This window comes from Ursus maritimus, unplaced genomic scaffold (assembly GCF_017311325.1).
Source record: "Ursus maritimus isolate PB19 unplaced genomic scaffold, ASM1731132v1 scaffold_25, whole genome shotgun sequence".
Taxonomy (NCBI): Eukaryota; Metazoa; Chordata; class Mammalia; order Carnivora; family Ursidae; genus Ursus; species Ursus maritimus.
Window position 1 is genome coordinate 44,706,558 of NW_024425008.1, and position 18,162 is coordinate 44,724,719.

Below are 18,162 nucleotides of genomic sequence, written 5' to 3' on the forward strand. Positions count from 1 at the left end.
TTACCCTCAAACCCAGAAATCCTGGGTACCAACTTGGGACAGGAAGAAACCCCAGGCAACTGGCAGATGCCCACCGAGGACACTCACACCAAAAGCTGCTCAGTCGTCCCAGATGCAGGAGTCTGGGGACAAACCTCCCTGGTCCAGATTTAGGAGTCCGTAATGTGACCATTGGCTTTCTGGGGAAACTAACACACAGAACTGACTTTAAGTTTGATCTCCATGTAACTGTATAAAGCTTGGGGGGGGGGGGTCCTTAAGACACACTAATACAATATACAAAAAATCCCTAAAAGCCATGTAAATCTCTACTAGTGGGAATCCATTCACAGAATATACAAACCCTTCTTAAAATCCTCTTTCTCCATCCCTCTGCATAAACAGAAGCTGCCTTACCCCAAGGGGACAACAGTGGATCGATCTAGGACGGCTGTCCTCTGGGGTAAGAGCCAGGCTCCGTATATTGTGTCGCTCTCTAGGTGATGCCAAAGGGCAGCCAAAATTGAGAACCACTGGTCTGGAGGCTTTAGCCAATCTGCCACTCACTTAGGGCTGGTTATGTTGGATTAAGGCTCCACTCCTGCCTCTTCTTTCATACACACATTTACTTATGGTAGCCCCGGAAGCCTCCTGAGTAACCTCTTAATCCATAGCTTCACATGTTATACATCAAAATACACTGCCATCTCTTGCAGTGGAGAGTTGTTTGAAATGTCACGGAGCATCTTCTCCTTGCAGCCGCAGCCCAATTTGGACTATATTTAAGTGTTCAGTCTCAGCTACATGTTAAGTGTTTTAAAAGAATAAGAAGAAGGAGCACAAGGGGCCGAAGGAGCAGAGCTGACATGTTTTAGGGCTAAAAGCCTGACTTTCCCACAGTTGAGGGCCAATTTCTATAGGGTACAACCCCCACGCCCTTCGCCTACAGTTCACTCTACCTTCCTGCCAATTCAAAACGCATTTGTCTTGTGTTCCTCTCCCTTTTACCTTAAAATCATCCTAAATCATGAGCTAATGAGCCTGATAAGTTAATAACAATAAATACAGGATAATATCTTAATGAGTTATCCTGTCCAGATAGCAGATTTGCATTTTTTGAAGGCCTTCTCAAGGCCTTCCATCTCAATCCAAAGGAAGGCTCTAATATTGAAAAGCAGGCACCATGTTAAGGCAGAAAGGGTGATATAAATTAGGAGACCAGTGAAGTCACACCTTGCAGATTGCTGCCACTCGAATCAACCTCTGGTTGTAAGTGATGATTCAGTTCCTCACTGTGGAATTGCTCAGCCCTGACCTCACATCTCTGGGACCACGCTCCGCCCCGTGGTAATTTGTCTCCTCATGTGTTAGCCCGTCAACATTTGCACAGCATACAGCACACACATAGTAGGTGCTCCCTGAACATCTGATGGAAAGATAGATACATAGAGCTCTTCATTCTTCTGCTTTCCACAAACATCCCTAGTCTGTTAACTGAATACTTATCATGTGTTTCAAAGACCTCCAGAGAAAAATAGTCTCTTCCTAAATCAAAAGCCCATTCTAATGTTAGATGTAGGCTTTGAAAAAAAGTGAAGACAGCTGTCATAATTCTGCATTCAACGACTTGATGGCTTTTGGAGTTTTGGCTGAGGGACTTGTCCACCCAGAACATCAACCAAATGGAAAAGTGGTCAAAATGGTCTCCTGAGGAAGAAAATGGAACAATGCCACCCTTTGACTCTCATCCAGAACTTATGAACTCAAAACAGGTTGAAAATAAGGTTACTAATTTAATAGGATTGACCATAGGATTCTTAGAGGACAGAAGAGACATGGACAGTATCAGCTACAAGGAAGAGAGCAGAAACACACAGGAATCACGAGTGACCGCCTGGTGATCGGCACCCACCCCCACCCATCCCACCAGCCACGTGACCACAGTCCCCTTCCAATGACTGTTTAGAAATGGGCATGTGGCCTAATCCCAGCTGATTAGAGGCAGGAAGAATTCTACTGGGGGATTCTAGGAAAGGCTCTCTCTCTAGAAAGAAACACAGTGAAAAGACAGCCTCCTTTCTCTGGGCAATGTCTTCTCTGGGTGGGACACCTGAAGCGGCTGCAGCCATTGAAACCATAAGGAGGCCAGTCCAGAGGCAAAGTCACACACCAAGGGGGACAGTGCAGCAAGATGGGAAAACTCGGGTCACTGATGACTGTGGAGCTACTGAGTCAATCGACCCAAGAGCTCTGTCTCTGGACTTCTTGTTCTCAAAGGACATAGATCTTTTTACTCTTTAAACCAATTTAAGATAAGGTTCCTGCTACCTATATAGCTAGAGACATCCTGAAAGAGATAGAATACAAAACGGAAAAAATCCCCAGGTATTAATTATGTTGGAATGCTCTGGCATTAAAATGGATATGTTGACGTAACTTTGGTCATATTGACTTTATACATTAAAAAGCATAGTTGTGTGGGGTGAGTCGCCACGTCTGCTCTCTGTACAATATATTTGTATTTGAACATGAAATTTGCCAATATATTTGAAAATGAACTTGTTAGATAAGAGAAGAAATTGATTCCGCGCATTTGGAGAAAAAACTTCCTGTATGCTATTAGCATTTTACCAATCGATTGATCCACCTCGGCCATAACGGGACTTCGCGGCTAATTCTCTCTGTCCCGATGACATACGGTTCATGCCATTCACACCTCTCAACAGGGAGATCAAGCAGCTGAGAGCTTTCCCTCCAAAGCTTCAGAGGCGACGTGTATGTGACAAGCAGAAAAGAGAAGTTCAGAGAATGTGAGGCCCTGAATCTACTGCTTTGCTTAGAAAGTCGTCTAAGTTGTCTGCTCATGTTACTTCACAGGAAATGAAACTATAATCTGTTCAAAGAGTCGGTGTTATTTTTTAAGATTTTATTTATTTATTCGACAGAGATAGAGACAGCCAGCGAGAGAGGGAACACAAGCAGGGGGAGTGGGAGAGGAAGAAGCAGGCTCATAGTGGAGGAGCCTGATGTGGGGCTCGATCCCATAACGCCGGGATCACGCCCTGAGCCGAAGGCAGACGCTTAACTGCTGTGCCACCCAGGCGCCCCAAGAGTCTGTGTTATTTTTAGCCAATCCCAGCTACCCACTTCAATCTGTTCATTTTTAAGGGTTTATATGGGTTTTAACATTTGCTTTGGAATATCATTCATATTATAAAACAGGACGTGATAACCTATAAATTACTCAACTGAAAACAAGAATGAAGGTCAATTAGAGTGGTATTATATGAAACAGAATTACTTTTTAAAAGGTCTTAATTTTTGCACTTTTAATGATTCATGAAGAACTACACTTAGGGCACCCGGGGGGCTCAGTAGGTTGGGTGTCTGGCTCTTGATTTTGGCTTAGGTCGTGATCTCAGGGTCCTGGGATTGAGCCCCGCCTTGGGCTCTGCACTCAGCAGGGAGCCTGCTCCAGCATTCTCTCTCCCTCTCTCTCTGCCCCTCCGCCCATTCTCACACTCATTCTCTCTCTCACTCTCTCTCTCTAAAATGAATACATAAATCTTTGAAAAAGAAAAAAACTACACTTAACTTTACAATGTTCACACTCTGACTACAGCTGCCATGCAGCTCTACTTCCTAAAATGATGCTTCCCAGGAAATACTTACTGAAATCTGTATTGGTTTCCTATTTCCGCTGTAACAGATTACCACAAACCTAGCGGCTCAAAACAACACAGATTTATCACCTTACAGTTCTGCAGGTCAAAAGTCTGAAATGGGTCTTGAGAGGCCAAAATCAAGGTGTCAGCAGGTTGCGTTCAAGAGGTTCAAGATTCGAGGGGGAAATCTATTTCCTTGCCTTTTTCAGCTTCTGGAAGCTGCTCCCATTCCATGGCTTGTGGCCACATCACTGTGACCTCTGCCTCTCTCATCACATCTCTTTCTCTGACTCTGACTCTCCCACATGACTCGCCCTTATGAGGACACTTGTGACTGACTCTATTGGGCCGCCCCAGATGGCCCAGAATAGCCTCCCCATCTCAAGACCCTTAACTTAACCACGTCGCTAAAGTCTTTCTGCCAGGTAAGGTAACACATCCACAAGCTCCAGAGATTAGGACGTAGACATTTTTGGGGAGCCAGTATTCTACCTACCACAAAATCCATCACAAATAGGAGCGGTTTTCCTCTGTCTCATCTGACCTGAGAATATTTAGAAAACTGTATCAATTACTGTTGATCCAGAAGTTATCACTGGTTGTGAGTGAGTAGGAGATACTCCTGTCACTCCAAGAAAATGCTGATGAACAAATAAAATTCTAATCCCAGACACTACTTTTCAAACACAGTCTTCCCACAGTGGGAAGGAAAAAAAAAATCCAGCTTGGAAGATTTGTTCCTTGTTTTGGTTCCCAGGAAACTCGTGCTAAAAACATGTTGATAAAATGAATTTATCAGGAAAGGAAGTGACAGTAAAAGGTAAGGGACATCTGGGGAAATGGTAAATTATTATAATAACAGAAACTCTCATTATTAAAAAAAAAACCTCAGGACTTGTGGGAATCACTTTTAAAAGCATCACAAATCACTAAATTGGTATCTGTAACTTAAGGATACTTAGCTGTGCATGGGAGCTGGAACCAGGAGGCAACACAGAGGACAACAGGGCTGGCTTCCACATTTCTGCTTTGCCCTCTTATAACCTACACTTATTATACAACTCATCCTCCTCACAAACCTTTATGAAGTGGGTTCTGCTCTCATCAAAGAAAGGTGCCACTCTTACTTTTCTCTCTGTCCCCAAGACCATGCAAAGTGCCAGGAACAGTGTAAGTGCTCAGTTAGGTCTGTTGGACGAATTAATTAACCAAATAAAAACGACAGTTCATCAAAGAAAAGCATTCCTCCTTAGATCATAAACCTTTAAAAGTTTTGCGAAGTCCAATTTCACCTTCAAAAAAAAAAAAGAGCTGAAGTTTCTGGGTGGCTCAGTTGGTTAAGTGTCTGCCTTCAGCTCAGGTCATGATTTTGGGGTCCTAGGATCGAGCCCTGTGGGGCTCCCTCTGCAGCGGGGAGCCTGCTTCTCCCTCTCCCTCTGCCCCTCTCTGCCCGCATCACTCATATGCACTCACGTGTTTTCTCTCTCTCTCTCTCAGATAGATAGACAGATGGAATGATAGATAAAATCTTTTTTTTAAGAGCTTATTTTAAATTACACAATCATGCAATAACCTGACACAGCAATTTTCCAGCTCTGCACTCGTATTAACGCACTCACGCTTTCTCACCACAGATCTAAAAGAGAGTTTTCATCAGAGAGAAGAATGATCTTTAAGAAATCATATGCAATGGGATTCAAAATTGGACATTTCAACCGAAGCACCACGATACATGAGTATGATATTCCAGAGCCAAGTTCCAGACCTAGATCCAAATTTTCAATGAAATCGCCAAACACTGGTTCTATGACTTGTAAACATAACCTCTGTTGCACTGAAGGTTAGAAATGTGGCTAGCTGTCACAGACTAAGGGACTTTCAGAGAGGGGATTTCTCTGGAGAAGAGTAAGGCCTCAAAGAATCACCCAGAGCTTATAGTACCTCTCCAGAAAAAGCCAAGCAGAGACAGACAGGGGAGCTTCCCTGCTGACCGGGGAGAGAGTGTCTGAGGTGAGGTCAGCCTGCATCCACAGAGCCTCTCCCAGATCATTTAATTCAGGCCATGCCCAAGAGAGCAAGTACGTGGGTGTCTGGACACGGACTGCCAAACTGAGATGGTATCTGACGACCAAATGTAGCATTAAGAAGAAACGGAAAAGTGACAAGTCTGCCAAGCGTTCGCTCAGGAGTGGGGGAAGAATTCCTCCCAGGGAGCACATTTCACAGGGACAGAAGGTAACACATGTATTTGTTTTCTGACTTCAGACCACGCACGCGGTGTGTTCAGCACACTGGTTACTCATGGCTTCTCCCCATTTGGAAGTCCTCCCAAAACCTCGACTTGTCTTCCAGCTGGTAAGGAAAGATGGAATTCCTTCCAAAAACTAGGTAACTGTGCTCTTGGTGGGCAGCTGGAGACTGTTGGGAGCCTGGCTATTTAAGAGCACTAAATATAAACATATAAGAAAAAACGGATAACTTTTTCTGAAATGAACCCTCCATAAACACAACCAGAAAACCCACTTTGCTCCATAATCAATGCCAAGAAAGAAAGCTGTCACCTCAGAAAAAGAAGAGGAGGAGAGGGAGGAGGAAGAAAGAAACACACATGACTCTTACCCAGGCCCTGATTCTGCTGTTCCCACTCGATGGCGTCTGGCACCTGGTACGTGGCTCCATCCAAAGGGCCCAGGTTTCCCTGCTCGGAGCCAGGTTCTTGAGACGTGATGCCAGGGAGAGTAAACCCGGGCAGCTCAGCGTCACCGTCCAAGCTCTCATCCAGGGACTCTGCATCGTGATCTTCTTCATCTTCCTCCTCAGCTTCCTCTTCTTCATCTTCCTCCTCTTCATCCTCTTCATCTTCGTCTTCTTCTCCCTCTAGGAAAAAAGAAATCAACAAGAAACACAAAGGAATACGGTAAGTGCCTACCGATGAATCTTTTGAAATGACCCAAACACTACAAAACAATTGTGCTTGATCTCTGAAAACAAATTTTATAGCCAAAGTTGGGTGATGTGGGCCTTGCAAGATTATGTGCTCACCATATATCTGTGTTTTAAACCTTTAAGATCACAGTCATTTCAGCTTATTAGTACGCAGCTTATTATTTGGAGTCAAAGCTCAGGTAATACAAATTTTTATTAGTCAAATTTATATCGACAAAGGTAGAAAACATCCCTTCCCTGTTTTCTGAAGGTCATTAAAGATGAACCCACTAGGGGCGCCTGGGTGGCGCAGTCGTTAAGCGTCTGCCTTGGGCTCAGAGCGTGATCCCAGGGTTCTGGGACCAAGCCCCACATCAGGCTCCTCCACTAGGAGCCTGCTTCTTCCTCTCCCACTCCCCCTGCTTGTGTTCCCTCTCTCACTGGCTGTCTCTCTCTGTTAAATAAATAAATCAAATCTTAAAAAAAAAAAGAAAAAAAAAGATGGACCCACTAGGTTAATATCCAAAATATATAAAGAACTTATACAATGCAACACCAGAAAAACAAATAATCCTGTTAAAAAAAATGGGCAGAAGACCTGAATAGACAGTTTTCCAGAGAAGATAAACACATTGCCAACAAACACATAAAAAGATGCTCAACATCTCTAATCATCAAGGAAATACAAATCAAAACCACAATGAGATAGCTCCTTACACCTGTCAGGATAGCTAGAAACAAAAAGACAAGAAAAACAAGCATTGGTGAATGAAAATGTGGAGAAAAAGGAACCCTCGTGCACTGTTGGTGGGAATGCAAAATGGTACAGCTACTATTTAAGACAGTATGGAGATTCCTCAAAAAATTAAATAGAAATCCCACATGATCCAGTAAGTCCCCCCAAAGAAAATGAAAACATTAATTCTAAAAGATATGTGCACCCCTATGTTTATTGTGGCATTATTTACAATAGTCAAAATATGGAAGCAACCCAAGTATCCATGGATAGATGAATGGATAAAGAAGAAGTGGCATATACAAATACCATGGAATGTGACTCAGCCATAAAAGGAGTGAGATCTTGCCATTTGCAACAACATGAATGGACCTAGAGGGTATTATGTTAAACGAAATAAGTCAGGCAGATAAAAACAAATACCATATGATTTCACTTACATGTGGGATTTAAAAACCAAAACAAATGAATAAACAAACAAAAAGCAGAAAACAGACCCATAAATATGGACAACAAACTGATGGTTGCCAGAGGGAAGAAAGGATGGGAGATGGGCAAAATGGGTGAGGGGAGTGGGAGATACAGGCTTCCAATTATGGGATGAATAAGTCACAGCGATAAAAGGTACAGGATAGGGAATATAGTCAACGATATTGGCGTATCATTGTATGGTGACAGACGGCAGCTACACTCGTGATGAACATAGTATAATGTACAGACTTGTCCAAGCACTACGTTGTACAGCTGAAACTAATGTAACATTGTGTGTCAACTATACTTCAATTAAAAAAAAAAAAAGATTTGCCCATTAGAAAGCACACTAAAATACTAACAGAACTTAAAGGGAGTGTCCCAATCCTTTTGTATCTTATAATACTAGAAACAAGAAAATTCATCATTTGGGCACAATTTTCCTTTTCCTCTTCTTCCATATCAGTGAGTAGAAGTCACAACATGTTAGGTGAGAGGTACATATATCCACTCCCAGCTCCTGTTGGATGATTGACCCAAGAAAGTGGAAACAATTAGATCAACATTCTCAGTGCCACTCTAAAAGAGGTTAGGAAATAGGATATTGATCAAAGACAGTCAGAAAAGCACCCTTGAAAAAAATAATTATCATTACCATCATCATAAGAGTTAAATTTACAACTCGTCACATTTGATGCTTCAAGCGGAGTAGCTGTAGGAAACCTAAGATCCCCAATTTTACTTTGTTTCACCAATTTTAATTTTCTAGGAATACTTAGAGGCTCCACCCTCACCATCAATTCACCCTGAAAAGAAGAAGGAAAATGGCAGACTCTGCTTTTTTGGATGGGGAGATCAAGGAAAGCTTTTCTGGTAAGGTGAAGTCTGAACAGAGATTATATCAAAATAATGAATTCTCTTGTTTCATTTAGGTCAGCAAAAACAAAAGCCTTGAGGCATATATGCACTGTGTTCAAAGAATAGAAAAAACTGGCCTGGGAGCAAGAAGGGACAAGAAATGAGGTGGGAGGGGTAGGCAGGGGTCAGAGCTAACATATATTTCTAAGGAATGACGGGCTTCGGGGTGAAAAACAGGCTCTATCAGAGCAAGAGACAGAGCAGAGAGACCCATTACGAGGCTACTTCAAAAGCCAGGGAATAAGATGATGGTGCTTGTGGACGGGGATGTAGTTCTGGAAGCAGGAAGAGGTCATCAGGTCTGGGATGTAATGTGAAGGTAATTTGAAGGCAGAGCCCTACTGATAATTACGATGTGGGGTGTGGAAGGAAGATCCCACTTTATTAAAGATGGAAACTAAAGGGTAAAGAGCAAAATCAAGAATTGCATTTGAGGGGCGCCTGGGTGGCTCAGTCGTTAAGCATCTGCCTTCAGCTCAGGGCATGATCCCGGCGTTCTGAGATCGAGCCCCACATCGGGCTCCTCTGCTGGGAGCCTGCTTCTTCCTCTCCCACTCCCCCTGCTTATCTCTCTCTCACTGGCTGTCTCTGTGTCAAATAAATAAATAAAATCTTTAAAAAAAAAAAAAAGAATTGTATTTGAGACACATTAATCGTGAGATTGCTATACCCGTGGCTTCCGAATGGAAATGCTGGAAACTTAGGGAAGATCAAAGCTAGAGATAAAAATTTAGAACTCATCAATTTAGAAATAATATTTACAGCCTTGAGACTGGCTGAGATCACCAAAAGAATGAGTGTGGGTAGAAGGAAAAGTGGTCCAGTCTAAATCCTGGGCAATCGAACATTTAGAAGTCGGCCAGCAGAGGAAGATTCAGCAAAAGACACCGAGAAGTGACCACTGAGGTGGTAGAAAAACCAAGACAAGTGTGGTGTGAAGGGAGTCAAGGGAATAAAACATTTCTGAAGGCCTGAGTAAGGAAACTGAGAATGTCCGTCCGATGTTGACATTACCTGTGGCTTTGACACTTTAGAAGTGATTAGTGACTTGCCCTAAGTTGTTCCGTGGAATGGGGCGGATAAGAGCCAGACTGGAGTAGTTGAAAAGAAAATTAGAAAAAAAGGAAGTAAATATTGAAGGAAAAAAAAAAAAACCTTACAAAACTCTTTGGAAAGAAGAACAGGACAACAATAGCCAAACTATGAAAAGAGCCCAGATGTCCATCAACAGATGAATGAATGAAGAAGATGTGGTATATATATACACACAATGGAAAATTACGCAGCCATCAAAAAATTGAAATCTTGCCATTTGCAATGATGTGGATGGAACTAGAGGGTGTTATGCTAAGCGAAATAAGTCAATCAGAGAAAGACAACTATCATATGAAATTTCACTCATGTGGAATTTAAGAAACAAACCAGAGGATCACAGGGGAAGGGAGGGAAAAATAAAACAAGACAAAATCAGGGAGGGAGACAAACCATAGGAGACTCTTAATCATCGGAAACAAACTGAAGGTTGCTGGAGGGCAGGGGGGTCAGGGGGTGGGGTAACTGGGTGATGGACATTAAGGAGGGCTAATGAGCACTGGGTATTATATAAGACTGATGAATCACTGAACTCTACCTCTGAAACCAATAATACATTAAATGTTAATTAATTGAATTAAAATTTTAAAAAATGTTAAAAAAAAAAAGAACAGAAGAGGGTAGCTGGAAGGAAATACTGGAATACTAGAATTTGCTTGGAAGTTGATGGGTAAGATCTGGTAGAGAGGGGGAAACTGATGACTCAGGAGAGAGGGGAGAAGGCTGCCGGAGGAATGTCTGGAGATGAGGTTTGGCCGAGTGGTGGCCCACGTGGACTCGAGCCACACAAATGTACTGAGACTGTGTGACTGCGGACAAGTTACGGTGCCTCAGCTTCCTCATCTGTAAATCTGGGGTGATTCCTACCTCACAGGGCTGCTGTAGGATTACATTAGTGAGTATATAAGGTACTTAGGACTAAGCCTGGCCCATAGCGGCCACTCTGTGAGATTGGTTTCTTTGCGATTACTGAGAAGGGCTGGCACCCAGGCCACAGGCTCCCTCAGAGCCAGCCTCCACTGCAGTGGGCACAGATGCAGGCACGAGGATAGATTCGGTGGTGGGAATATGTTTCTTTTATTTTCTCAGTCAAATAAGAAACTAAGAAGGAAAAAAGAAATGTTGGTGGTTTGAGGCGAGAGGAGAAAGTGTGAAATAGTCATCTTGGAGAATGCGCATGTGAATTCCCCAGGAAAATGTGGGAGGACTGGCAGGCAGCCCCATGGGCCCACTTGAGATATGACATCATAAATTTAAAGTGAGACATGTTAAGGGGGTTGTGTTTTTCTCCAGCCACATTCAGCTGCTTGGGTGCAGGCATGGGTGGAAGGGTGGAGTAGGCAGAGAGAGAGGACCAGCAGCAAATTTTGCTAGAAGAGCTCAGTGGTGGAGGGGTGGGGAAGGGAGGTAAGGTTGATTGTGTGTGAAGGAAGTGATTGAAGATGGACCAGGCAAAGCATACAAACTCCCAACAGTAACATAAATAAGTCCTGGGGATCTAATGTACAGTATGGTGACTATAATTAACAACACTATATTGTATACTTGAAAGTTATTATGAGAGTAGATCTTAAATATTACCAACACACACAAAAAATAGTATTTATGTGCAGGGATAGAAATATTAACTAACCTTATTGGGGTAACCCTTTTGCAATATATAAGTGTATCAATCATTACATTGTGCACCTTCAACTTACATATGTTATGTGTCAACAATATCTCAGTAAAGTTGGAGGGGAAATAAAGATTGACCAGGGACTCTAATTAAAGAGAAGCTGAGGAAGAAGTTGGACAAAGAAAAAGTATGGGGTCATTGGAATTTGGAGAAAATTGTCAGGGATCTTCACAACTATTTGATGGCTTTGCTGACCTTCCTCCTGTAGACAGAAATTGGCCATAGGCTAAAAAGGACATTTCTTTATTTTTAAAGTATTATAAAATCACTTTTAGCTGCCTTTTCTTTCCACAGACCAACAAGGGTTGCACTTGATGGAATAATTGTGACAATATGATACTGATCCCCTAGGAACACGAAGGCAAAGCCCTGAGTTTCCAGCTGTCATCACTGAACCGTTAACCAATGACCACTACCAAGGACACCAAGGACAACTTCTACTTGACCCTCAATAAGCTCAGTGAATTCCTCCTCCCTAAAGTATTGAGCTATATGACCCAGCAGTCCCACTTCTGGGTATATACCTAAAGGAAACAATATCATTATCCCAAAGAGGTATCTGTGATCCAGTGTTCACAGGCACATAATTCACAATATGTAAGGTATGGAGACAACCTACATGTCCATTGACAGATGAATGGATAAAGAAGATGCGGGGCGCCTGGGTGGCACAGCGGTTAAGCGTCTGCCTTTGGCTCAGGGCGTGATCCCGGCGTTCTGGGATCGAGCCCCACATCAGGCTCTTCCGCTATGAGCCTGCTTCTTCCTCTCCCACTCCCCCTGCTTGTGTTCCCTCTCTCGCTGGCTGTCTCTATCTCTGTCAAATAAATAAATAAATAAAATCTTTAAGAAGATGCGACATATGTGTAATAAAATATTATTCAACCTCTAAAAAGAAGGAAATCCTACCATTTGCCACACGGATGAAACCAAAGGACATTATGCTGAGTGAAAGAAGTTAGAGACAAATACTACACGGTATATGACTTATAGGTGGGATCTTAAAAAAATTTTTTTAAGTCTAACTCATAAAAACAGACAGTAGAAAAGTCTTGCCAGGGGCTAGAGGGTGGGGAAAACAGGGAAAGATTGGTAAAAGGATAAAAACTGTCAGCTCTAAGATGAATAAGGTCTAAAGGTCTAACATACAAAATGGTGACTATAGTTGATAACACTGTATTGTATCACTGAAATTTGCTAAGAGAGAAAACTCAAATGTCCTCACACACAAAAAAGTAATTCTGTGAGGTGATAGTTGTGTTAATTAATCCAATGGTGGGAATCCTTTTACAATGTTATGCATATATTATCAAATCACCATAAAGTACACTCTTATAATTTTATTTGTCAATTATATCTCAATAAAGTCAGAAAAAATAAGGCATAGAGCTACAAAAATAATGAAAAGGACCTCAAAAAGTCAGGCTGCATGCAAGCAAGCCTGGGCCAACAAAAGGGTCACTACCTTCATGATGTGATTCTAATGACACTGCTTAGGACAACATGTCTCTTAATCTCTCCTATGCCCACCAGTCCTGATAGAGCCTTCTTTCTCCTCCTCCCTGTCCTGAAATGCCCAACATCAGATGTTTACTCCATGTCAGGGTATTCTCTTGGCAGAATACTCTCTCCAGAGTATACAATTTATACTGGAAAGGAAAGAAGGGCCCTGATTGTCTTGGGGAATAAGAGAGGAAAGCCTTCCCCTGCTACCACCAACCCCGCCCTTCAGCACAAAGGAACTTAAAAGGTTTACTATTTTGTCACTTTTAGTACTTGAGGAATTATATTGCAAGCCCGAGGAGATAGCTCTAGAAAAAAGGAAGTTTCAGGAACCTTGCAGAGAAGACAGGAGGAAAACAAGCCTTACTGGAGTGAGATTTCCCTTTATAGCCTTATTTCCTCATTATCTTTGTCAACCAGCAAATTTTCTTATTTTGTAAGAGCCTACCATCATTCTGTAGCTGTTAAACATCTTTAGTAGAATGTCACAGGTACCCTGCTGCAATTTTCTGTGGAATACTGACTGCTCTTACAGATCAGTAACTAAAAAAGGTATGATCACCCTTCCAAATATTACCAAAATAATGGATTTGATTGCAGTTTTACCCAAAAAGGTGGAAAACTACTGGATAAAGGAAGGATGCTCTTTTCTGTTGTATCACCAGTGACGAGTGCAGTGGTTGGCCATCAACAGTGCTCAAGAAATGTTTGTTGAATGGATGGACAGATGAATGAATGCATAAACAACGAGCAAGATCCAGGTTTTTAACAAATGCCTAGACCTAAAGAAACAGAGTAACAATTAGTAAACAATTCCTCTAAATAATCTTGCAGCCAGCGCAAAGGCAACATACAAGAACAACAGGTGCGAAAGGCACTTGATGGAATGAGCACTGGGTGTTACATCCAACCAACGAATCACTAAACTCTAGCCCTGAAACTAATAATACATTAGATGTTAACTAAATCGAAATCAAATACAATTTTTTTAAAAAAGGAATAGGTGCAAAACAAACCAGAGTTGTATGCATAGATTTTCCACTTACAAAAACTAAAGAGAAAGTCATCTCTATTTCAACAAGTCTTTCAACCAGTCACACCCAAGAGCAACAATGAGGTCATGAACAGCTCTGAACACAAAAGGTAATGACATGAAATGAACGTTCAACAAATAAAACTGTGCCAAAAACAGTAACAGGATCTCTGATCCAAAGAACTAAAAGGGAAGAACTCGCTCTATAACACTATCGGGTTGTATTTAAAGGTTATAGGATAATGCTTTCTGAATTTGGTGACTCTGTTAAAACCCAAATTTCATTTTCATGTATTTGAATCCTAAATAAGCTTGTGGATCAATGTAAAACACACATACACCCACACAATTATTCCATATTAAAATAACACAGGAAAAGAATTTAAAAAATGAACCTTTAAAAAGTAGCAATTGCTCTTGGTTTATCGGATATAACAGATACCAAGTAATAGTGATCAAAGACTTAAAAGTTCTATTTGTCCTGAGAATCCCCGAAAAAAAACACTACAGTCCAGGTACGGAAGGTTCAGAGAGTCGAGCCTGAAAATTTGTTCTGGTTGTGAAATGGAAAGAGCACTCTCGCACCTGACGCTTCCTTATTCCCAGGATGATTTGACACTGATTACCTCATGATACCAAGCAATCACAGTGACACTAACAGCGATCAAGGGGGCAGTCATGACGGTTTCTGAGTTACCACCTCTAGTGACAGACAAAATCCTCCCACCGCCTCACACTGTTCCCACGCCCGAGAACGTGGCACACATTACATAAACTCCCTGTCGCTCTTGCTGAACCAGCACCTGCTCAGGGTGTCCCACGGAATTCAGGATGCACGGTCCGGCACTGACTGCGGTTCCTTGCCATGGACCTGACAGATTTTTTCATGGTATTCTTACTAAGATCAAGTCACTTGCTGGCATGTCCACTGCCAAGAATTCTGACACCTAACAACAGTGAAAACCTGACAGGTGTCAGCCAAAAAACCGACCACAGGTGTTTGGAGAGTCGATGGCTCAGCAGGCAATGGGGACGCGGACGGGTTCAATGTCTCATTGCTGGGCTTGAGGGGCACTGAAACTGTACCATGAAAACTGCAAACATTAAACAGATGTCAGGCAAGTGCCACACGGTGAAGACATGCTTGGTGATATCAAGCAGTGTGTCCACAGCTTCCACGGAGAAATGTCCTGTTGCAGGTGGCAGGGAGGAAAAAATATCTGTCTGGACAGTATCCTCTCTAAGCCAGTTTCACCTGTCTGGCCGCTCTCCGACAGATTCCCTCAACAGCTGTTTTATAACCCATAACAATACTTGGAACTTACATGGGGCTTTTCTTCGGAGGAACTCAAAATGCTTTGCAGGCATTATCCTCAAAGCTTACACGGTCGGCGAAACAGAAAGCAAGTCTGATAAACTTTGTTTTGCCTATAGCCTACATAGCTCGTGACAGAACTGCCTTGAATACTTGAACATAATAGCAGAGCCTCAGACAGGCTTATTAAACCCAGAATCTTCAGCTCTCTAGGCGAGGCCTGTTTTATTTGTTGCAAACATTTCTGCCTAAGGTCACCAAAACCAAGAGTTTGAATTTTGTTCAGGATCAGAACCGTGGGTTAACTCCCAACAAAATCAAAATAGGACGGACGGGAGAAAATTTACCCCATGGTCGTGGCCTAAGTCACCTGACTCTGCTATAAAGTCCAATTGCCATCAATTTAACAAGCAGCTCCCACCCAAGGTCCTCAGTTTCTCTCATTCCATTTTTATCACAGTTTAGACATTTTTAGATTTCCAGAAGCCAGAGATGTAGCCAGCACTCCCGGAGTATTACTAATGAGGGGAAGCTTGGTTGAGAATACATTGTCCCAAAAGTGGAGGTAGGAAGAATTCCAATGGTAATACTCGTACCCAACATAACCTGTCTCTCTTTGTTGTTGTTTTTTAAGATCTTCTTTATCTGACAGAGAGAGAGAACAGCAGAGGGAAAGGGAGAAGCAGACTCCCCGCTGAGCAGGGAGCCCGATGCGGGGCTCGATCCCAGGACCCCGGGACCACGACCTGAGCCAAAGGCAGACGCTTCACCAACTGAGCCACCCAAGCGCCCCAGCAACCTCTCTTTGATTTACAGGAAGAAGAGGATCTCACCTGCACGTTCTGTCTCTTTGGAAGAGCAACCATCAATCTGAATCATCATCTTTTAAGTGTCAAACTTCTCTTTTTAGTGGCCCTTTTCTTTCCTTTATGAAGTTTAAAATTAAATCTAAGGTGAACAAATTAGGGCACATGAAAAAGAGAAAGAATACCATAAAGAAAAAAACAGGGTGGCTTGCCTGGGCAGATGCTGAGTACGTATTAGTCTTTCTCCCACTTCCCCCTTAAATGGAGTAGCTCAGACACATCCCAGTGGCAGATTTCTAAAAGAAACATTTCGGGGTGACTGGATGGCTCAGTCAGTGGGGTGTCAGACTCCTGGTTCCGACTCAGGTGGTGATCTTCCAGTTGTGGAATGGAGCCCCACAATGGGCTCTGTGCTCAGCGGGGAGTCTGTTTCAGATTCTCTTTCCTTCTCTCTCTGCCCCTCGCCCTCCCCCCACCACTGGCACTCTCTCAAATAAATAAATAAAATCTTTAAAAAGATAAAAAATAAATAAAATCAAGAGGAAACATTCATTGGCAAGTGTTTTCCTGCCAATCTCTATACAAATATAAACAAAAGCCACGGTAGCCAAATGATTTCCACACTTAAAGAGGGACTGAAGCACTGGGGATGGCGCTGCTTTTATTTTCCAGACTTTTTTTTAACTTGGGCATCCAACTGGGTACAAAACTGGAAAGCCAGAAAAGAAAAATATTTAAACTTGTTTTGAGGATATGAAACAATTCTCCAGCAGATGGCTCTCTGGTATCATAAGGGGTTGAGGCACCCCAGAAGCTTCTGAAATAATGTCCACCAAATTCAGCAGCTCACAATGTTAAGCTGACTCAAAATTTATAGAATTCTCTTATATTTCTAAAATCTTAACTCTTCCTGCCAACCAAATGCTTTCACATTTTATCATGTAATACTGGATATATACAATAGAATATACATGTAATGAACTGAATTCCAGAGAATTTAAGAACTGGAATATTCCAGCTCTGGCTTCCCAAAATGGATGTAAAGAATCACTTCAGTTTATTGAGCTCCCTGTTACCTGCAGATGTTGGTATGCATTCCAATGAAAGGAATGAAATAATGTTCAACCCCACAATGGGATGCAAGAAATCTAGGCAAACTCCCACTGAGTTGCTAGCAGAATGGCAACCACTTCTTCGTTCACATAAAAAGTGTTTAACTTCAGGTCCAACATAAGCACTGGATTTCAAGTGATAACAACAAGCAGGACAAGTCAAGCAGGAAGCACATCAATTAAAGAAGGTAATGGTCCTAAAACCATACACTCCATCATTCATCACTTACCCAATGCTTGGTAACCACAGACCACAACCACTGTCTGGATACAAGACAGAAAGATCTGACTCTGCCCACCTGCCCTTCAGGAGGTCTGGAGAACTCATTTAAGAGCACAAACTGATGATCTATTGCTGGGAAGATAAACTCTTTTTGGGAGTACATACTAATAAAAATGAAATGGGATAGGTAAACTTGTGGATTGAGTGCCAACACTTAAAATATCCGAGTGCTCCACATAAAAATCAAAATTTTCAGCTTATCCTGAAACAATTCCAAGATCTGGCATCACTGAGCTCACATACTCCTCCTGGCAACGAGGAGCTTCTGGCTGCTCAGCTCTTACCTTGTTTCCTATACACAGTGTAACTTCTTCTTTTGTCTTCCTCATCCCTGCCCCCACAGGAATATGAACGAGCTCTGTCTGGATCAGAGGGGGTATGTGCTCCCTCCTGCGTCACACTCACCACTCCCTACCGTCTTAGGCACCTTCCTCTTTGCTCACTTACGTTGTCCACCTGGCCCCTGACCCATGGTTGCACGGAGAAGATGTGACTATTTCGTTATAACAATTCATACACAGTAGTAAATGATAAATGAGACCTAATTTTAATTGATAAATGATGTAAAATGTTCATATTTACTTTGCATTTACTCCAGGCCATGCAATCATTCACTACATGAAAGATCTCATTTTATTCTTACAAG

The 18,162-nt window shown here is 42.3% G+C and overlaps 1 protein-coding gene across 1 annotated transcript in view; it reads right to left on the reverse strand.

The window, feature by feature from the left end:
* The window catches only part of ARMH4 (armadillo like helical domain containing 4), a 103,833-nt gene that overhangs the window by 68,785 nt on the left and 16,886 nt on the right, over window positions 1–18,162 (reverse strand). The window contains exon 4 of the mRNA XM_008702112.2: window positions 6,264–6,521. Coding sequence (XP_008700334.1) covers window positions 6,264–6,521 — 258 coding nt within the window. The remainder of the gene's footprint in view (window positions 1–6,263; window positions 6,522–18,162) is intronic.